This window comes from Monodelphis domestica, chromosome 2 (assembly GCF_027887165.1).
Source record: "Monodelphis domestica isolate mMonDom1 chromosome 2, mMonDom1.pri, whole genome shotgun sequence".
NCBI lineage: Eukaryota > Metazoa > Chordata > Mammalia > Didelphimorphia > Didelphidae > Monodelphis > Monodelphis domestica.
In genome coordinates this window covers 31,242,480-31,264,511 of record NC_077228.1, presented here as the reverse complement: position 1 = coordinate 31,264,511, position 22,032 = coordinate 31,242,480, and the positions used below count along the sequence as shown (strand labels likewise).

The 22,032-nt window shown below is 48.6% G+C and overlaps 1 protein-coding gene across 7 annotated transcripts in view; it reads right to left on the bottom strand.

Moving 5' to 3' along the window:
• Positions 1–20,381, bottom strand: part of EFCAB14 (EF-hand calcium binding domain 14) — a 33,706-nt gene extending 13,325 nt beyond the window's left edge. Inside the window, exons 1-8 of one of the 7 annotated variants that reach the window (XM_007480214.3) lie at positions 19,909–20,381; positions 19,411–19,559; positions 11,311–11,456; positions 6,813–6,911; positions 5,655–5,765; positions 3,146–3,250; positions 1,916–2,107; positions 238–309 (exon numbers count right to left, since the gene is read on the bottom strand). In XM_007480214.3, the coding sequence (XP_007480276.2) occupies positions 238–309; positions 1,916–2,107; positions 3,146–3,250; positions 5,655–5,765; positions 6,813–6,911; positions 11,311–11,456; positions 19,411–19,559; positions 19,909–20,165 (1,131 nt within the window). In that variant the 5' untranslated portion in view covers positions 20,166–20,381. The remainder of the gene's footprint in view (positions 1–237; positions 310–1,915; positions 2,108–3,145; positions 3,251–5,654; positions 5,766–6,812; positions 6,912–11,310; positions 11,457–19,410; positions 19,560–19,908) is intronic. The other 6 variants (XM_001375126.5, XM_007480215.3, XM_007480216.3 and 3 more) reach the window with 6 other exon arrangements.
• Positions 20,382–22,032: the final 1,651 nt, after the last annotated feature.

Genomic DNA, 22,032 nt, shown 5'->3' with positions numbered 1-22,032 from the left:
GTTGTAGGACAATGGGAAGTTGGTCAGAGGTATGTGATATGTGTGTCCATTCAGACTGAGTAGTGATGACATGATTTAGAGAGGAATGATACCTTTAGTTATTGCCATAATGGAGGAGGGCCCAGCTATTTACTTGGGGTATATGGCTGCTCTGTCTGACTGCTAATGGAAGCAATAAGTTGAAGGCCCAGGAGTATTGCCTGCCTGTTTCTTTTTCTCTAGCTTCTCTTCCCTTACCTTTTGGATGTGGTCTTCTTCCCCATCTGTCCTAGGAGAGTCTCTTTTTAGAGAAGTAGCTCCATCAGCCATCTTAAACATGAAGGGAGAAGGAAGAAGGAGGAAGAAGAGATTTCTTTAGGTCAGACATCCTTCTGGATCTCAGTTATGTTCATCTGGAAGGCTGGAGAACACTTTCATGTGGACAGCAGAGAAAGGGGGCAAGGTCATGGAGAAGTGGCATTTCAGGGATGGCTTCTACCAGGAGTCTGTCCCAAACCTGAATATGCTGATACACAAAAGCCCTGTGTCCTTCAAAACAAAGTGGGATGTGCCACTGACTGGGCCCTTATCAGATCTCTTCACCAAAGGAAAGAGGAGTCAGGTTTCACCCTAGGCCCATAGATAGACTATCCAGCTTGCCTTGCTTCCTCTTTGGTCTTCAAGAGTCCCAAATGGGCCTTTTCATCTTCTCAACTCTTCACTAAATGACAGTCCTAAATAGGGCACTCCTCAATTCCCAAGAGAAAAGGAGGCTGGTTAGAGCATTGGCCAAGGCTGGGCATTGACTTGGAAGGAAAGCCTGAATCCAGTTTTCCCCAGGACTAGGGCTTCTTTGGACTCTAGGGCTCAGGAGGTCTCTGTTTTGTGATGACTTAGTCTGTGGAGACATGGTTTCCTGTATTGAGCCTGCCTGGCTTTGGGCATGTTTATGGAGACATTATGAGTTCTCTGCAGGGCACTGACTTTAATAGGGCCTACTACAGAACCACTTACATGCAGGTGATGCCTGAGGGAGACACAATGATGATGTTATACTTAGCAGAACATATTACCTGCGATGAAGACAACATGGTGTGGTAGAAAGAATGCCAGTCTTGGAGTTAGAAGACCAGAGTAACTAGTTGTTTGTCCCTGGGCAAGTTCTGACCCCTCTCTAAGTCTCAGTTTTCTGCTCTGTAAAATGGGGAGATAATAATACTTGTATTCCTCATTATAGGGGTAGTTTAAGGATGCTGTGCTTCATTTAACCTTAGGGAATGTGATTATTCCTGAGGGACAGCACTGCAAAGGGGAAGGAGCCCAGGTTCTGAGGTCAGGAGACTTCCTGGTTCTGCTCTATACTAGATCTATAATCCTGGGCCACTCCTTGCCCTCCAGGGAGCTTCATCTCTTTACCTGCAAAATGCAAAGCACAGTTCTTGAAACTCCAACCTCCCAGGCTTTTGCCTTTGGGAGTGATTTCTGCCTCTATGAAAGGAGGGGTCCATGCTGATGACCATTAAGGGATTTCTCTCTCAGGTCCCCCATGGTTCTAAAGGCCTAATGGCCTTTCTACCATCTACAATGCCACAAAGTTGCCCAGACAAGAGGCATGACCATCCTCACTGAACGGGAGCCGGCCGTGGAGAGTAAGGGCACAAGCAGCAGGTTGGAGCGGCTTGACCTCTAGTGAGTGCCCTTTGTAGGTACCCTTGGGTTGGTCATGTTTTCTGTAACTGACTTTCCTCATTTGTAAAATGGGGGTGGTAACTCCTATTCCACCCACTTCACCACATCATGAGGAGTGCATGAGACAATGGATGGGAAAGTGCCATGCAAATGCCACGCTGAGTGACCGTGGAATCTGGGCAAAGCCTGAGTGCAGCCACGAGGACATGGCACACAGAACACATCATGAGGACCTAGACGTTCTTACCATGGTGAAGGCCAGGTTCTCTCTCTTTCCTAACTTGTTCAGAGCCACCAAGCTGCTTTCTATGGAGTTGACTCTCTGGGTCAGATTCCTGACTGTCCCATCCATCCCCAGAAGCTTAAGGTCATTCTGCCTCTGGTACCCCACGAGGGTATTGTTGACCTCTTCTAAAGAGCTCTGAAGATGCAGGACGTCCTAGAGCAGAAACAGAGCATATCGTGGATTCCCTGCAGCCTGCTGGTGGGGTTGAGGAGCCACAGTTACATCACATGGCTGGCTGATGCTGTCCCCTCCCCATTTGTGGCCAGACAGCTCATGAGTCACTTGAGCCCAAAGACCAGAGCCCTTGGAAGTGATTTTTCAATGTTTGCCTCACTTGCTGGCAGCAAAGCTCACTGGATCATTACTGTAGAGGCCTCTTTAGGTTACTTTCTCAGAACAATACCACCTCAGGAATGTGCATTCTTCCACACAAGTTCCCCTGGCACAGATCCCTATTTACAGGGACTGGTTAGTCTTGGCTTAAAAAGCTACTGAATCTGAGGACATCCTAGAGCAGACTGAATCTAGGGGCCCACTGGTCCCTCTCTCTGGATGCTTCTGAACCCAATAGCTAACTGTAGGATTTCTTCCTCTTACTCCTGTGTGCATTTTATATCCTCACCCCCTGTCTTAGTATCAATTCTAAGACAGAAGAGCTATAAGGGCTAGGCAATTGGGGTTAGGTGACTTGCCCAGGGTCTAGGAAGGTCTGAGGCTACATTTGAACCCAGGATCTCCCCACTCCAGGCCTGGTGCTCTATTCACTGTGCTACTTTGCTGCCCATGAGGCTAAATTTTTTGACAACTGGAAGAGAAAGGAGGTTTATTAATTTTGGCTCAAACTGGAAGAGAAATTTCTGAATGGACTTGCCATTCATTCTAATTGCTCTAACCTGCTCAAATTCTTAAGAGTGCTAAATCCCTTTCATCTGCTGTGGTGATTCTAGGGCACAAGGGGTGAATGCAACTGAAAAAAGGTATTTATGCTCCAGATCCACAAGCGGGAACAAAAGATCCATGCATTCCACAGAACAGAGCAGGTGCTACATTAAATGCTGAGCAGCAGTGGGCTGACCTCTGTGGGCAAAAATCTGAGCTGGTGCCACAGGCAAAATCCAAATGGTTAACTGTACCTCTCCAACTTGGGGGGAGGTGTCCTGCCGAAAGCACTGAGGTGGGGGCAACAAATACCTGCTGGAAATTTTCTCTTTGGCTTTTCCCGGCTAGGCCTGGGGCCATGGAAGGTGATGGAGTGGCCATGATGCTCTCGCTGGTCTCCTTTGAGAAGTGCTGGATCTAATTAGAGGAATGGAAGGGATAAGAGGCCTGGATTGTGAAGGCCTTTCCCTTTGGGGCACTGCAGGGACAGGTCAATAGTCAGCAAGCGCAAGAGAGCCCCTAGCCTAGATGTTGAAAGCCTCAGGTGTCCTAGCACTCCCAAAGGCACCAGGGCCTGGGCCTGGCTGAGGCTTTAAAAGGGCCTTGAACAAAACAAGCTGATGTTCTCTCCCAAGAGGGGCTCACAGATTCCTCCCACCCCCTGCTCTCCAATCCTTGTTTCATTCACACCTGGGAAGGCAGTGCAGACTTGGAGTCAGGAGAACATGGGTTTGAATCCCGCTTCCAACACTTACTAGCTTGCCTGATCTCAGCTGAGCAAAGCATTTAACCTTGATGAGCCTCAGTGTCCTCACCTTTAAATACAGGGCTGTCCTCTGGCTCAGAATCTACAACCTTGCCACCATTCCCTGTATCTATACCTCCACTGCATGCTACCTGCTCATTTCTGATCCACCTTGAAATCCCAGCTCAAATGCTGCCTGCTCTGTGGGCCTGCTGCCCCTTCCCCTGCCCCAGAGAGCACAGTGCAGGGGCCTGAAGGCTCCTGTGGGGCAGGCAAGGCCTGGTCCTCCTCTCCCTAACCCCCTGCCTCCTCCCCAGCCTTGCCTGTCCACACCCAGGACTGAGTCAATGTTTGTTGTTCCTGAGGTGGTGTCATCACTGTCACTGCTTAACTTCTGCCTCCTGTAAGCTCCATGTCCCCAAGGCCGGTTCTCCTGGAGTCAGCTGGTCAAGCTCTGTGTCTCCTGACCACAAGCGGAGTTTTCTACATGGATTCCACCTTGGCTGCCTCCCCTCCCAGGGCAGGTCTGGAAGAGACCCCTCTGCACATGCTGGTGCCTTGGGGAACCATTCCCACACTTCCTTTTTCAGGGCTGGGCACAATCAAGAATTCCAATTTTGACCCACATGAGGCCTTCCTGGCCTTTCTTCTTTCTTCTAAGTGTTCATTATGCCTAAGCTTTGATAAAGAATAGAAGAAAGGACTAGGGGAAGGGCCTCAGAGAGGGACAGAGATGAACCCAAGGGCCTGGCATGGAAGTGGTGGCAAAGGCCCTCAGGACCTCCTGCCAAATGCTGGCCTTTGGGGGAACAAGAGAACCAGTCACTTTGATTCTCCTGTAAGGGAAGAACTGATGGCATCATCAGGGCAAGTCCCTCTCTGGCACTTCCCTTAGTGCCAAGGGTCCTTTGCCCATGGACCTCCTCAAAGGAAGAGAAGTTGAGGCTGAGCCTGGGGAATAGGCAGTGTCCCAGAGGCCATATCTCCTCTCAAATCTGCAGGAGACCTGAGTATAGGAGGGAGGATGGAAGTGGCAAGTGTTGGGAAGTGGGGAACTGGCATTATCTTCTGCAGAATGAAGGGGCTGGGTAATCTTATATTGGACAGTGGGGAGAGTGCTGAGCCTGGAGTCAGGAAGACTTGAGCCCATTTACAGGTTCTGACACTTACTAGTTCGGTGACCCTAGGCAAGTCACCTCACTACTGTCTGCCTTGTTTTCCTCAACTGTAAAATGGGGATAATAACAGCATCTGCTTCCCAGGGCTGTTGTGAGGATAAAAATGAGACAATAAATGACAAGTCTTAGCACAGTGCCTGGCAAACAGAACAGATGATAAATAAGTGCTTATTCCCTTATGCCCTCCTACCTCTGACATTCTATGCTTTTCCCTTGGATCATCCTTCTATCGTCTCTTCTTCCTCACCTTTTCCCTTCTATTTTTGCCTTACTAGCTAGCTCTCTGATTCTGGACAAAGCACTTTCTAGTTCTAGCTTTAAGCCATAGTTTCAGCATCTGTAGAATGGGCACAACCCTTGGTTCAGTCTGTAGGGACAGCACTTTGTAAACCTTGAAGCATTCCAGACATACTGTATATCTCAGCATCCAGGCTGAGGGCCTGGAGCCTAGCAGTCTGCTCCATTTGCATCACTCCCCCCTTCCCCCCACCTCAAGTTGGGCACTGGGGCTGGCTGGGCCTGGGCATCCTCCCTGATAATGGACTCCTGGCTCCCTGAAGCCCTATCCAGCACCGGGCTGGCCTTGGATGCCTTCCCTTTTCTCCTGCCCTCAAGTGTCACTGACACTCACTGTGATCCAGGCTACTGGAGCAGCAACCTGCTCAATGGGGTTAATCATTAACAATTCCACAACCATTCTAGTGGGGGCTCGGTGTAGACATAGTTGTGTTTAGTTTTTGCAAGTGGATAAATGTAGCTACAACATGAATCCTCTTTTTGGTGGAGAGGTGGGTTCTGATGGTGGGCTGGCTGACCCGGGGATTGGCCAGGATGGCCAGGTGGGCAGCCTCTGGGCTGGCTGATGCAGGGATTGGCCAGGTGGGCAGTCTCTTCTTACCATGTCATTCTGGAGGGTCTCGATGGTTTTCTTGTGCTCATCAACTGTTTTCTGTACGGCTTCCACAGCAAGGCGGACACTGTTCAAGGTGCTCCCGATGGAGGCCACACTCTGAAGAAAGAAGGTCGGTAAGTGTGACTACAAACGCTTGGGGAAATCCACAGAAAGCCTGGAGTTCTGTCTCCTACAGAATGCAGCAATCCATAAGCATCAGGCCACTTCACAGGCTTTCTTTTTTAAAAAGAAGGGTCTGGGGGCTTTTCCCAGGAAAGACAGATGCTAATAATATGCCCATGGCAGGTCATTTCTCTCTCTAGGAACAAGGGCTTGGGCTGGAGGAGCTCTAAGGCTCCCACTTGCTGCTCTAAAGCTAGGATGCCAGCTTAGCATTTGGAATCAGAAAGGAATGATTCTGTGGCTACTCTGGGCCAGGCACCTGCCATCATGGGCAGTCAGAGGGACAGAACTGATTGATACTGCCTGTCCTCTCTGCAAAAGCAATATCCTTAGGGAAGGAGAAGTTACTCTTGGTAGTCTTTGCTCTGTATTTATCGAGTTCACCCAGGTCATGCCTGCCCTTGCTCGTGCCAATCCTGTGGAGCCTTTGCTGGGGGTCTGGATAGGCTTCAGCTTCCTTGAAGGAAAGTCTGTGCCAAGGAGGCAGAATCCTCCCACAGTCTTTGAGCAGAAAGACTGCATGGGGGCCTCAAGGCAATCTAGAAAAGTCCGTTTTGGCAGAACTTTACCCCACCTTTAGTTCAGAATGCGGCATCCAAATTACATTTCTAGGTCAAATTACATTTCCAGAAGATCAAGGAATCTTGAAGGCCTCCGTGGTGTGCATTTAGGCAACTTTCAAATGGATTACTCAGTAAAGATACAAGAAATCAAAAAGTTTGCCAAGAGAGAACCCATCATGGGGGCAACACACAGCAAACCTAAAGGTTATGAGCCTCCAGAGACCTGGACTGGGTCTGTCTGCAGCAAATCAAGGCCTGAGCTAATGATACAAATGACTTTTGTGGAACCTCAAGGTCTCAGGGACACAGCCTCCATAGTACTCTCCCCAGTAGAGCTGGATTTCAAAGAAAAATGGCAAGAGCCCAAGCTCACAGACAAGAGTGGTCAGAGCCCTGCTTTACAGTTTACTGCCCTTACCTTCTGAAGGCCCTCAACAGTGGCAGGCAGGCTAATTAAATCTGAAGCTGATTTGATGTTGGTTTTAAGGTGGTTCACTGTGGAAGTCAACAGAGCAATCTGAAAAGACAGAAAAGTACATTTGGAAAACTTGATCCTCTTTTCAAGAATCACCAACCTTAGGCACTGTTGCCTCGTGCCTGCCCTCATGGGACATTTGCTTCCTGCCATGCTGGGAAGAGTTTGGAGAAAGCCAGCACCCCACCCAACCTCTCCCAAGGCTGAGGGCCTGTTGGAGCAGCCCAAGCACAACAATAGACTCTTCCAGTAGTCCTTGAACAGAAAGATGCAGTGGACCTCCACAAGGGGACCTGCAGGCATTTAGAAGAGTCTGTTTTGGCACAGAACCACACCCAGGAAAGGAAATGGGAATCTGAGGGCATTTTCACCCTGCTGACATAGGCAGGTACAGAGCTTCCTAAGTGTCTGTTGATTGATCTGTGCCCTAGAGATGATTCTTTAAACCCTTACCTTCTACTTTAGAATCAATACTGTGTACTGATTTCAAGGCAAAGGCAAAGACTAGGTAATTCCAAGGTAAAGACTAGGCAATGCAGGTTAAGTGACTTGTCCAGGATCACAGAGCTAGGAAGTGTCTGAGGCCAAATTTGAACCCAAGACCTCCTGCCTCCAGAACTGGTTCTCAATCTACTGAGTCACCTGACTGCCCCCATTAGAGATGATTCTTGAGGTAGCATGGTGGAGTGAGGTGAGCTGAACTTGAATTCAAATCCTCTCTCTGATACTTTTAGTTGTATGACCCTGGGTAAGTCAGTCTCTAACCCTCAATTTCCTCATTGGTAAATGGGGCTCCTAACAGTCCCTCCTTCTCAGGGCCACAGAGGTGCTAAGTTATCATTGCTGTTCAGGTCTTATTGAGCAGGCTCAGAAGCTGGGTTTGTGGCTTTGCAGGGTCCTAGCCTGTAGGGCTAGGGGGTTAGGACCCAGCAAAGGCACCTGCAGACTATTTCTTACGGTGCACTGTCAATGGGGTCTTTGGAGTGCTGCCTCCTGGGAGCCTCACTACCAGGCTATCCCCATGTCTGGGAGCCGGAAGGTTCTGCTGGAAAGACTCAAAGGCCTGAAGACAGAGGAGGTCAAGAGAAATGGACAGGGCCTGGTCTCAGAACTTCTCCTGACCTGGAGGCTGCTCCCTGGGGTGGGGGTGGGAGCGGGGAGGGGAATCTACAATATCCAAGGAATGACTCTGCACCCAGTGGGACAGGGCTGAGTCCAAGCACAAGAGGACTGAGAAAGGTCAACCGTAAGACAATAAAAACAATTATTACGCCCTACTGTGGGCCCGAAGGAAAACCAAACCAAAACAAACAACTGAATGAGGTAAGCAGTTAAGTGGAACTTAGAAGAAGGAGCACGATTGGGAGCAACGGAAGGGAAAGGAGAAGGTAAAGAAGGGAATCTAGGTCAGGGCAGAGAACCTAGTGAAGCGATGGAAAAAGTGCCAACACGGGAGGACACAATATGATTGTTCCAGGTACCCAGTCAATCAGAGGGTGCCCATTTTCTCCAAGCTTTTCCCCTGATCAAACACAAAGCTAGAATATAAATCACTAAGCAAAGTGGATCCCAGCTTCAAGGGGATGAGGAGGGTGTTGGCTCTTTGCTCGGCAGGCCCCCAAGGGACCAGACATCAAATGGGTCATGTAGGAGGCCAGTGACATCCTGGGAACACAAGGGTATCATCTCCCTCAAATGTAACACAGCTGCTGGGCAGGTCTACCCTTCCCTAGTTGTAGAGAATCTCCTGGCCCTTTGCATGCTGCTTCCAAGCTGCAGATCCTCTAAGGGCTTGCGCTGAGTAAACTGGAGCCTTGGAAGAAGTTCTCTAGCCATGAGATCCAATGTGGACACCTGTCTCTGGGGAGCACATGGAGGTCTCCTAGGGAAGCTCCCTCTGAAGCAGGCCTGGAGGGACAGGATGAAGCACAATGCTATTCCTCTGCCATTACTAGGGCTCCATGAATGGAAGAGCTGAAAAAGTTGAGCTCATTGAAAACATTTAAAGAAGGAAGGATCTTATAGCATGAGCCAAAGGATGAGTCAGCCAGAGCTGCTTAAAATAAGACTGCTGCACACATTACCAGACAACTCGAAGAGCACAAGTAAAAATAGCCACGGGGGTGTGGGTGATCACCTGCTAATATGTCATCCCTCATCTCTCACCAGCAAGTTGTTTCAACTGCTTCTACTTCTGCCCCAGAAAGCAAAAAGGGGCCTAACCCTGAGCTGACATGGAAAAGGCAATACCATCACTTGGGAAAACCTGCAGGGGGAGGCTAGAAGGGCAAGAAGGAAGATAGTCCAAAGGAGCTGATCTTGGACTTACAGACACCGAGGACATGCAGCTGAAGGGGCCTCAGATAGCAGGTACTCCAGAGAGTCTTAACTTGAATTTTTTGATCACTATTTCTTTACAACTGGTCTCCTTTGTAATCCAATTCATTTTGTTTTATACATTTAAAAACATAATTCTGAGGAGTTCATAGGTTTCACCAAGATACCAAAGAGGAGTGAACCACCCTGGATCTAGTCCTAGTCCTAGACCCCTATTTTACAGATAAGGAGACTAAGGCCCAGAGAGGTAAAGGAACAAGGTCCCACGGGCAGAAAGCTAAATGCAGGTGATGTGACTCCAAAACTAGGCTTCATCCTCGTCTGTCCAGGAGAGCACAGGGGGAGGGAAAAGGAAGGAAAGTTCTGCAGAAAGTCAAGGGAGGCTTAAATACATGAATGTTAGATTCTATGGACAAAGTGACACTCTGCTCTGGATCGGCACTGGGCACTCTGACCTGTGGTCCTCATTGCAAGGCAGGAGTGACAGCACATGCACAGGGCCCATAAGGTTTTCACACTATAGAAGAGCTTCTCCTCTGATCTGCTTCCAGCTCTGGGCTAGGCCTGGGCAAGAATCAAGGCTTCTTCTTCAGCATGGAGGCCTCAAAAGTTGTGTGTGGGGGGAAGGGGCAGGCCAAAGCAGGCTTGGGATTGCCCTCTCTCCAATTCACAGAGGGAGCTTTCAAGGCCAAACCAGCCAGGAGTTAAACTGGCCCAGTAAACCAGGCCCTGGTGAATAGTGGGCCTAAGAAACCAAAATGAAAACTGGAAAGCTGAGAAGCTCATTCTGAAGATCAGCTGAGACTTGGCTTTTCCTCCCTTTCATTTCTCTTCCAAATGACAATCTCAAAGGGAGGGAGAGCAGAAGGGTAGTAGGCAGTTGACAGGGAGGCCTCTTTCTCCTAACTTGGGCATATCTGGTCTGTATTTATGGCCAAACAAAAGGAATCATCTCTGGGGCCCCCAAACAAACTGAAGTCAAACAGATAGAACCAACACTCCCCAGCTACTGCTTTTTTTTTTTCACTCAGTCAGTTGAAATCACCTTCAAAGCAAGTCACCTTCTTGGGGACCCAGTGAGTCCCATGCACACCCAAAATCTGGGTACATTCTCAAGCCCCCCTTCAATACTATGAGCCAGAGGGAAGCCATCATCCCACTGCTTTGTAGCCCTGTTGAGGGACCACAGCTGCTGGCTCTATAAGACACCCTCAGGTCCATGGTGCCAGCCCCTTCTGACAAAACAAATCAAATTGTCTATACCACCCTCCCTTCCCCCCTTCCAAGTGCAACATTACAGCTTGGCTTGGAGGAAGGGATCAAGGGCAGCAAAGCTCTCCCTGCATTTGAGCCCAGGATTTTAATATTTCATGACTGAATCTCTGAGTTGGAAGAGACCACAGAGACCAGCTAGTCCAGGCCTAGACCCTGAGGCTATTTTAGTAAAAAAGGCAGTTTTTGAAATCCATGCAATAGAATAAGCTATCATTGTCTAATAAAAGGTCTGTTCATTGTATTCAGTATCTGCAGGGCATCTATCATTTTAACGATTTACTTTTATTTGGTAATTAAACTGCTCCAGGAAAGAACCCATAACTCAAGAGCTTCTAAACCCTACTAAGATATTTGGACCAGCAGACTGTTTGGTAAAAGCCTAAAAAAATATATGAACATTTTTCTCAGCAACAACTCAAATCCTAGTAAACATAGGAAGACTTGGGAAGTATTTAAACAGCATTTCCGTATGCTAGTTTATTCCCTGGTTTCTTGTATCCCAGACCCCAGGTTCTGCACAGGATTTTGTTTCTATGCCTCTGACAGGTCTACATCCAGGTGGCTGTTCAGGGCCAGGCCCTTTGGGGTGGGATGGATCTTTAGACCTACCATTCCACAGAAGGCCCTATGGTCCCTCCCAACAAAACCAAGTGGTCAATTCTGGGAAGTAGATGGCCTACAGGCCAATCACTCAAGGCAAAAGATAACATTATTTAATTTTATCTTCACTTTCCTGAATTATCCAGGTAAGAGGTTGTCTCCATGGCCCTGGGCCTTCTCTTTGCCAGGGGCAGGGAGCTCTAGAGCAGCAGAACCAAACCCCTTCTACCTGTTTGGTCATTTCTGTGATGTTTATCCAGACTTTGCTCAACCCCAGGTCTCCAGATTCAATCTTCTCCAGTTGCTTTTGTTTTCCGAGGAGTTCTTCATTTAGTTTGGGGATCTCTTGGAATGAGCTTTTCTGATTAGATTCCACTAAAACCAAAAACAAGAAGGATCAGCAATGCCAGCCAATAATCCCTGTGACCCAAAGATGAGAGGCCCTCTAGCCGCTTAAGCAGGGGTACAAGCACTGTTCTCTTTTGAGGAGCATCTCTTACTCTTGGGGAAAACAATACTGCTTACAAAGAGAAGAGGGTAGCTTATGTGGAAATTTGTTATTAAAATAAAGATAAAACGTAAAAAAAAAAGAGGAATGGGAGGCATGGAAGCTTCCAGTTCAGCTCTGCCACCTCCTCCCCTGAAGCCCCTGACCCCCCATACAACTTCTCTGTGTCTCAGTTTTCTGAAATGTTAAATGGGGGTAAATTTTGTCCTGCCTACCTCACAGGATCTTTGCAAGGACCTGATCTGATGAAATAACACCCATAGAAGCACCTTGTGCCATCAAAGTACAACCCAAATGTTAGCTGGAAACAGTTCAATCCTCCAAGTCTTCAAATGTGCACTCTTAACATCTGACATTTTATATTACACCGGCCTTGGACCTGGGACAAAGGTGGGGAGACTCATCCCTTTACCCCATGATCTGTCTAAACCTTTTCAGTCTTTTCTTAAGACCATAAGCCTCCATTGCAACTGGGCCGATACTAGTATCTGAGGGGACAGAGAGTCCATAAATGCTGAGAACCCCAACCAGCTCAAAGAAGATCTGGGCCTGGCTGGAGGAGGGGGTGGTGGGGAGGTGTTTATCTTGGGCATTGGGCTCTGGCCTTGGGAGTTATGAGACCAAAGTCCTCTTTGGTCATCTGTTCATAGAGGATCTGGGGCTTTAACAATCTACAAAGTAAAGATAGGCTATGGGTTGCAGCTATACTGATGGCTACTTAACATCTGCTCAACATTCCTTTTAAAAGGGAGAGAATGTTGTTTTCATGAATACTAGCTTGGAGCTCAAAATGAAAGGGGGGGCACAGAGGGAGGAAAGAGAAGAAAGGGGAGGGAGGGAGGGGGAGAGGGGGAGAGAGAGAGAGAGAGAGAGAGAGAGAGAGAGAGAGAGAGAGAGAGAGAGAGAGAGAGAGAGAGAGAGAGAGAGTGCACAACCAAAGCTTTGGTTTGTTTGATGTGTTGGCACTTTTTAAAGAGAACTTCAGGATTCACTGGGCCAGCACCAATGAGTTCTACAACTTTAAGTGATGGTTTTCCACCCAAATGGCTCTCAAACTAGCTGAAACAGACATCCACACACCCACACTGCCTTATCCTTTCTTATATGCCAGCATGTTCATTATTACGTGTTAGTTCTTACCAAACAAACTGCTATAAAAAGCCAGCCATTAATAGACTTTGAGGAAACACTTCGCCAAGGCTTCACAGGGAGTTGGAGCAAACTGGTAGAGAGGGGATTAGAAAATGTTCAGAGAAGCTAAATAAAGCACTCTACAAAGAAAAGTAAGGGGTAGGGGCAGGGGCAGGGCCATTTTCCATCACAGGATCCTTGCAAAGGACCTGATCTGATGAAATAACACCCATAGAAGCACCCTGTGCCATCAAAGTAGAATCCAAATGTTGGCTAGAAACAGTTCAGTCCTCCAAGTCTTCAAATGTGCTAGCCAGTGTGGCAGAGAAGGTGTGAGCTGGCAGCTGAAAAGGGAGCCTTGCTGAGTTCTGGTTACTCATCTGCAGCATTGTGAGCGCATGCCTCACATCAGGCTCCCTAAGCCAATGTAGCAATAATGTCTCTCAGGCAGGCTTCAATTGAGCAGAGGCTTCTTTCTTAATGTAAATTATGGCCAGTAAAAAAATCAATGACCAAACATTGATCAAGCCCTGATTATGTGCCAGGCACCATGTTATGTGTTGGGGACAAAGACAAAGGAGTTCCCCCCTCTAGAGAGGGTGCCAACATGCACACGGATTGGGGGAGGGCACCTTGAGGATCAGGGCAAGTTTCATGTAGGACACGGTGTGTATTTCATCTATAAATACAAAACTGTGGTACAAAAACAGTGATGTCCAATTCCTAATCTTGTGGCCCAAATGTCTGAAGTGGTTCATCTTCTGCTGCTCTAAATTCCAATGAAAACTACCCTATGATTTCAACCTATGTCGTTCCCCTCTCTTAAGTTCAGTGGCTCTATAAGCTTAGACAAGTCTCCTTCTAAGTTGATTCGAACTGGGTGCAGATCCCTCTGTAGCCCCCCACTTAGGGGGGATCTTGGACAGGTACATGTGCAATTTTTGAGATGGGCTTCTGAGATCCTATGGTTTGGAGATGAGGTATCACTAAGCAGTCACTAAGGCCAACTTCCTCATCTGATGGGATGTAGAAAGGATTTGCCCAAGGTAACAAAGGCTTCAGTATCAGAAGTGAGATGTAAGCCCAGGCTCCTTGGCTCTTTCCCTTGTCCAAGGCTGGTAGTTGTTGGGAAGGGTATCTATTGAATTAGATAAATAAACAGGTGTGACATCCAACCCCAGACACAGCAAACAGGCTGATAGATAACTGCCTGGCTAGGTGAGTGCTGGCCAGGGCACACTGAACCTGATCTGGAGCTGGCAGGGGGCTTTCCCTGAAGTGATGATATTCTCTTTTGGGTCCATGATAGAGTCAGACTCTGAATCACAAAAACTGAGAACTGGAGAGATCCTCAGTAGTTATCTACTTCAACCCATACACCAAAAGAATGCCCACTAGAACATATAGAGCAAGGGCACATCCAGCCTCAGCTTGAGGAGATGCATTCATGACTTCTCAAGGAAGTCTCTTCCACTACTGGACAGTTCTCACTGGTAGGGCATCCTTTCTGCCAGGCAGCCTGCAGCTTCTTGCCCCACTGCTCCTGGTCCTGTCCTCATGCCCTCTACCAAGGGCCAGCTCTTCAGATGTCTGCACAGTATTAGAACCCCCCCCAAGCCATTTCTTCTCCACGTTAAACAACCACACTTCTTCCAAGCAATCCTCATGTTGTAGACTGAGGGCCCTTCATCAACCTGGCTGTCTTCCTATGGAAACATTCCAGTTAGTCAGTGTCCTTAAAAGACGGCTTCCAGACTCAAACACAATCCTTTGTGCCATCTGACTAGGGCAGAGACAGACTCCCACTCCCCTGTTCCTGGAAGTTCTATTAGCCTTAATGTAGTTCAAGATGGCATTAGCTCTTTTGGCCAGTGCATTCTACTACTGATTCATGTTGAGCTTTGTAGTCTACCAAAACCTTCAGATCTTTTTCAGAACAGGTACCTATCCAAGCCCCTACCCTTATACTTGTGAGGTTGATTTTGGTATCCAAGGGTACATCTTTTCATTTATCCCCATGAAATTTCATCTTATTGGATTTAGGGCAAGGTTCTAGGGCTTGTCAAGATTATTTTGGAACCTGACCTACTCAGCTGGTATATTTAAGCAGCCCTTCCCAGCTTTGAGTCACCTGCAAGTGTGAGGAGCGGACTACCCATGCCTATATCCCCAGTCACTGATAAAAACTGAGCAGTACCGGCTCAAAGACAAGTCCCTGGAGTACTCACCTAGAGAACTCCTGCTCTGTGTTGATGAATCATTGACAATGGGTCTTTGAGTGCACACCTAACCAGTTCTGAACCCATCTGACTCAACTGTTGAATACTGTCTCTCCAACTTCATCAGTAACAAAGGAGTCACTCTAGTTCTTAGAAGAGACAACAGGATCTCCAGGGAAGGGGTAATGAAGAGACAAGCTTGTCACCTGGTCCTCAGAACTGTGTACAGTGCTGGGCTCTCAGAGATGGTGGCTGGGCAGGGCCCCTTCAAGTCCCCTTTGGCTTGGCTTCCTAAGGAAGAGGAGCCAGCCAGGAGGCACTCTTGTTAAATAAACAGGAGGAAATGTACCAAACAGGTCCCAATGACTAATTCATGAGCTTTCAACACCAAAAGCACCTCATGCAACATTGATGACTGGCTGCAGGGAAGATTCTGTAATGCAAGCTTAAGGAGTCCTCCTTGGTACTCCACCAATGTTACCTTGTTTATGCTAGGGAAACAGGTCATTCAGAGGCTTTTTCAGGCAAACACCCATACTCTCACCTGCTGGGTGAGGCTCCAGGGAGATGGGGGTGGGGGTAGCATAAGCTTGGCCAGGAGCCTGGAGAAGGCATTGCTTTCCAAGAAGGTTCCCCATTTCAGACCCCTAACAATATTTGTAAACAGGGGCTGGCTTTAGAGCTGGCTTGTACAGGTACTGCCTCCTTTTAGAGTATTCTCATCTTAGAGGAGTGCAGTGACCAGTAAGGGGCATGGAAGGGGTTGACAACCAGCCAAGCAAAAATCCCACTTTTACAAGAAGCCTTTTGTGATTCCTCTCAATGTTTGTGTTTTCTCTTTACAGACTATTTTCATTTATCCCATCAAGAACTTGTTTGTTCCTGGTTGCTTGTATATTGGCTCCCCTATGAGACTGAGCTTCTTGAGGGCAGGGCCTCTTCTGCCTTTCTTTGCATAGTACAACCTGCATATTTAGTACAGGGCCTGGCACATAATAGGTGCTTAATAAATGTTTCTTGACTGATTTCTTTTCATGGAAGGTCCTGAAGAGGAATAAACAATGCCTCTTTTTTAGGACTCACAGCCAAATGTCTATTCTGACATTCAGACAGAACTTGTTTATTAAAGTAGATTTAAAATCAGAAGCAAATGTTTTAAAGAAGATTGTTTAAGACCAAAGAGGGATGGAGGCCAGTGATTGTTGAGTTTTCTTTTGGAAACCTTAAACTCTTGCCTGACCCTGATCATCCTCTTCCTTCTCTTCTGATTTAATTCAATAGTCACTGATTAAGTGCCTACTGTGTGCAAGACAGTATGTGAAGTCCCTGGGAAAGAGGACAAAAGCCGTGCGTGGTACCTGATATGGAAATCCTTGTGGAAGCCTGTTTATGTGGGCACTGAAGACAGATGCCAAAGCTTCCCCACCTGTTTCCTTACCATTTGGAATCCAGCAGAGGCCACTGGCTTTTTTTTTTTAAATTAAAAAAAATTTTTTAAACCCTTACTGTGTATTGGTTACAAGGCAGAAGGCTAGGCAATGGGGGTGGTCAAGTGACTTGTCCAGGGTCCCCAAGCTAGGAAGCGTCTCAGGTCAAATTTGAACCTAGAACTTCCATCTCTAGGCCTGGCTCTCAATCCACTGGGCCCATCCAGCTGCCCCCTTCACTAGCTTCTTAATTAGACAAAGTGAAAGCTTGTGGTTTTCTCTGACTCATCTTCAAGAAGGGAACATATACTACCTTACAAGCAAAACACTCTGCCTGACAGCTAGTCCATCAGCATTTGTGCCACTTTACCACCATGTACCTATCTTATTCTAAAACCCACAAAGTTTAAAGAGAGGCAGGATACAAGGAAACTAACTCTCTTTGGTATTCATGAAGCACAAACCAAATCCCTGATGCCTCACTATGGCATGGAGGTACCCAGGACTATGATGGGCATGCTGGCAAAGAAACAACGGGCAGGCAGGCTCTACTTCACTGACAACATCTGGACCCTGCATCCCCAAAACAGCCAACCTAAATCTGGAGAATGGCTTATCACCACACAGGCCTGACCATCTGGCTCATTAATCTATGTACTGAGGCACAAAAAGGTTACAATTGGAGAGGAAGCAAGAATCATCCCGTCCTATGCAATCACAGATCCCTAAAGTTTTGACTAACCCTAAACATAGCTGGCAGTTAGTAGTTGTCCCATTCTTGGACTGATGCACACCAGAACCACTACCAGCTGGCCATGACATTCCACCTGGCAAAGTGTTAACTCAAAGTCCAAATCCCACTCCTTCATAAATGGATCCTACCCATGGATAAGGAAAATGGATCAGATAGCTCCCAGGAGAACAGTAACAAGTCTCTTGAACCCCTCACCTGAGTAAGATCTCAGAACCTGGGTCACCATGCTCTCCTCCAAGGATGGTCCACTGGAAGCTTCATTAAGGGCTAGCTATTCTGGGGACAGACTGGGAGCCTGAATGATTATGGAGAGCAGAAAGAGAAAAGGGGCTGGGCTAGAGGTGTTAGCATTTTCTTGTGAGCCCTGTGAGTCTTGGTGCCAAGGGCTATCTAACTGTGGGCAAGCTTAACTCACTTGGTTTCCTTATACAAGCAAGTTGTCAAGGGTAGTTGTCAAGCATGCTAAATGGTTAGTTTACAAGTGGCTGGCTCACAAATGAATCAGGTAGCTTAAATACTATCTTGGCGGTTTAGTGTTCCCCAAAAGATATTTCTAGACTATCTGATGACAAGATAAGACAATGGGAAGATACTCTGCAAAGTTGCAGGTTGACAAAGAGGAGAAATATCCTCACCAGGAGGCCCCTCCCAGAGTGGGTGGAGGCCCACCCAGAAGCCACAGGTCCTTGATCTTGAACTAAGGACCATTAGGAAGGGGATATTCTGGCTAAGTCATGGTTGTGCTATACCTGAGCCCCCTAGGGTTCTATGAAGCTTAGGTTTTTTAGAGAGCAGGGAATAACATGTGGCCATCATTTAAATTCTCACAACTCCAGTCCATTTTCGGACTCTCAAACATGACTGAGCCCATTCCCAGGCTGCCTTCCTCACTGGAGGAAGCCTATCCTTCTCTCCTTTGCTAGGCAGGCTCCCAATTCACCAACCCTAAGAAGGGCCACTATGAGCAGAGCCCAGCTGTGCCTTCCCCTGATCCTCAGAGGAATGTACTCACTTGGTTCGACTGAGGGTCACCCTGTTTCAAGTATTGTTGCTATTATTTCAAGTATTGTATTAGGCGCCTAACACTAGCAGGGCCTCAATAAACAAATAAGGAATAAATGGAACTACTTTTCAATAAAATATGCTCCTTAAGTTTAGAAATATCTTGTTCCACTAATTATAGCTTATAAAAGAATATCATGAATGAAAATACAAACTAGAAGGGGGGTGGGTGGAGGGGGAAGGTGGGAGGATGGAGATGTTTTAGGAAGATAAGCAAATTAACCCAGCTTGAAGAATCTGGCAAATACTGAGCTTCCCTTCTTTGGTCTACCACAACCTATCTATTTTAAAGCTTTATTGTTCACACACACACACACACACTGATGTCACTCATGTCTCAATCTCTATTTCCTCCCAACAGAACATGGAAGTTAAGCAAACATCTGTTGTTCCACACCCACAGCTCATCCCCACCTGAGCTCTCAGGATGCTTTTCTTGCTATGGAAAGGGGGAGGTGACAGGAAAATGCTGGCTTCTACAAGGTCTCTTAAAAAACTCAAGGATTCTCTAGTCTGTGCTTCTGTCCTGATTTTCATGTGAACTAAGCAATGGAAGGCCACTCGTGGTTATCTCTTGCAGATTGCTGCAAGGCTTGTACAGAGTGCAAGTATCCACAGTTGCTTCTTTATTAGATGGAGAAAGTGAAAATCGGGAGGTGCTGCTGCTGCTGAGATCAGAGGTCATCTGTTGGTCTAAGGCAGCTCATTTACAAATGAGGAAACTAGGGCCCAGAAGCCTGAAATAAATTGGCCAGGATTAGAGAGAAGGTAAGAAGCCAGGATCTGTGCCTGGGACCTTGGGTTCCCTCCCAGGCCTGCTCTCTTAGCCCTGAGCTCTTCCTCCCATCACTCTTGGCAGGTCTTCCCATTGTGTTCACCTAGTCCTCCTGGGGTGCTTTGGTGGGACATGGAGGTGACCCTGGAGTTCTGGATCAGAAAAGCCACCTCTGGCCACCAGGAATAGCTGTTTGTAGGTGAGACAACTCATTAACTTGCCCAAGGAGTGTAAGCACAGGTAGAGAAGGGGACCCAACCCCTCTGACCCAAAACTCCACGATGGAACACAAAGTCTCAACAAAACTGGGTAATGGCCCACAGTAGGGGCTTAAAAACGTTTGGAGAACTCCTTGGTGTGCTTGGGAATAGAAATAACTCCCATTTGGCCCCTGGCCTCTGGCACCCGCTCCTGGGGTCTGCTGGCCTAAAGCCGGGGACAGAGGACACTTACAGACTCTGAACTGCTCCTTGAGGAGGTCCAGGTCCTCCTTGAGGGCCACCTGCATCCACACCAGGCCCACACAGGCCACCACACACGCGGCCAGAATGACGAATGCGCAGAGGGGGTAGCAGATCTTGCAGCAGCGGAAACAGTCACCTCTGAAAACAAGCACAGACTTTGAAGTGAGGGGATGGGGGTCAAGCCTAGCCAGGGACAGACAGGAAGTCTCGAAGGGCTTCAGGCAGCCAAGCCCCAAATGCTACCCCAGAAGGAGTGAGCCTCTGCGTCCACAGGGGGCTGGGCTCGCAGTCCGAGCCCCGGGTTTGAACGCTACTTTGAAGCTGACTGGCAGGTGACCACACGCGCCCTCCCTGCTCCTGGTTTCCCGTCTCGGTGCCTTTGCACCGACCATCCCTCCCGCCTTGGATGCTGTCCTTCCACCTTCCTTCCTAAGTCATCGAGGGCGCCCCCTTTTGCTTTGCCCCTTGCCACGCCGCCGCCTCCCACCTGGCGAAGCGAGTGCGGCCGCCCCCCGGGCCGCCCCGGCCGCGCTCCTCCTCGTCCTCCTCGTCGTCGTCATCGTCATCATCGTCGTCCTCATCCTCGGAGCTGGAGGCGGAGCCCGAGGCGGGTGGCTCGGTGCGCAGCAGCCGGTGGCCCGCAGCGCTCTTCCAGGCCCGACGGCGGCTGCGGCGGCTGCGGCGGGTGCGCCCGTCCCCCGGGCCCAAGCCGATGAGCGCGTTCAGCTCCCGGCGCTTCTTCATTTTCTTGGGCGGTGTGAGGGGGCCGCCCGGGGCCGAGCAACAGCCGCCGGGCTCCAGCGCGCCCGCCCAAGGGACGCAGTCCGCGCTCAGCCGCAGCTCTGTTCTGGCTCGGGCTCAGGCTCGGCCTTGGGCGGCCGCGGCCTCCGCTCCCGGCCCATGGCCCCGGGCCGCGGCCGTCCGCCCCGCCTGTCAGCAACGCGCACTCCTATTGGCTTCACCCAGTGACGTCACGAGGGGCGCGAGCGGGCAGGCGGGGCCGTCTTAAAGGGACTGCCTGCGATCTCCCTGACCCCCAGCAGTCAGCGTGGCTGCTGTGAAGTAAGTGCCTTAGATATGCCAGGCACCGGGCTAAGCGCTTGGGGAGACTAGTACCCTAATTCCAGGGCTGGAAGAGGCCACTGGTGGCCCCTCCCCCTACAGATAGAGAAACTGAGGCCCGGGGAAGTGAGACCACTTACCCAAAGTCATAGAAGTTTAGGGATAGAGATAGAAAAGACCTTAGGGTCCATCACGTCCCCTTCTTCCTCAGAGGGCATCACCAAGTTCATGCCCCACAACTCCCTACCCCGAGGGGAAACACAAGGACCCGTGCAACCACTCACCCAAAGACATACAACTCGGTGGCGGCCCAGTCGGGACTCTGCATCCCAAGCTTTCCCCTCTATGCCCATCTGCCATACTTCCAGTCCTGGCCTCAGCAAAGAGACTGGCCGTCTGACCTTGTTCAGTCTGGGCTTTCTCAGTTCCCATCTCTGTACAAGGAGAGGCAGGGCTAAATTCTTTAAATTAATCTGTGGGTCAATCCACCTGCACTGAGATCAACATACAAAGGGAATTCCTTGCCCTCCAGGAGCTCACTACCTAATGGGGGAAAGATGACAAAATTAGACAGAGTAGATGAAAAATAATCTCAAGTCCATTAGCCCCCTTTGCTCTTCTTAGAGTTGTTTCTAAGACAAAAAGTAAGGGTCTAAAAAAATTGCAATTAAATTTTAGAAAGCAATCTGGGCAAAGACTTGGTGGTCAGGACACAACCACTGGAAAATAAGGTTCTTGTGAGTAAGGATGCTTTCATTCTTTTTTACTTGCAGCCCCCAGAACCTGGCACTGGACCTGGTACAGAGTAAGGTCTCAGGAAATGATTCTTTGATTCACTGTCTTGGTGAAAGCAGCAGCCCAGCAAGGGAAGGGAAAGCCTGAGGTCACAAAGCTAGGAAGGGAATCCAAGAGTCCTAACTCCTGGCCTGGAACTTCTTGGTGCTTCTGAGTCCCCAGGCTTTGTTTATTTAAATTATTTCCTGCCTGATTTTTTTTTCAGAACTGGTCCAATTCATCTGAGGTTAGGGAGTGGGCTGAGTAGGAAAAAAAAAAAGGATGTGTTGGGGGAAAGAAACCAGTTATTATCTCAGCGATTGTTTCCCTTATGATACAGAACAGGACAGAAATGTTTTGGGGATGTTTTGTTCAGGCAGCCCAGGACACAAACACTCTGTTCTATTCTGCCTAGAGTCCAGGTCAGTGAGAGTGTAAGGATAACTAGAGAGAAGGACTGTCTCCAGGGCAGCAGCAGGTTATCTATGATTTGGTGGCAGAAGCTTCCAAAGGCAGTCACCTACGTGACAGATGAGAAGGGAGGGCAATGCTGTCTGTATCATATGTCTTCAGTTTTGTTGTTGCTCTTTTTGTGCTCATAATTACCTGGCAGGGACACAGGAAATGCTAAGTATGAAAATAAAACCAGATGTGCTTTGGGGAGCAAAGAGGGGCTAAGGCAGTCAGATTGAGCTCCTCCCTTTCCCCTCTGTCCCTAGCCCTGAGGGGCATGCTGCCCTTCCTTGAACCCATGCCATCTCACCTCCAGTGGGGC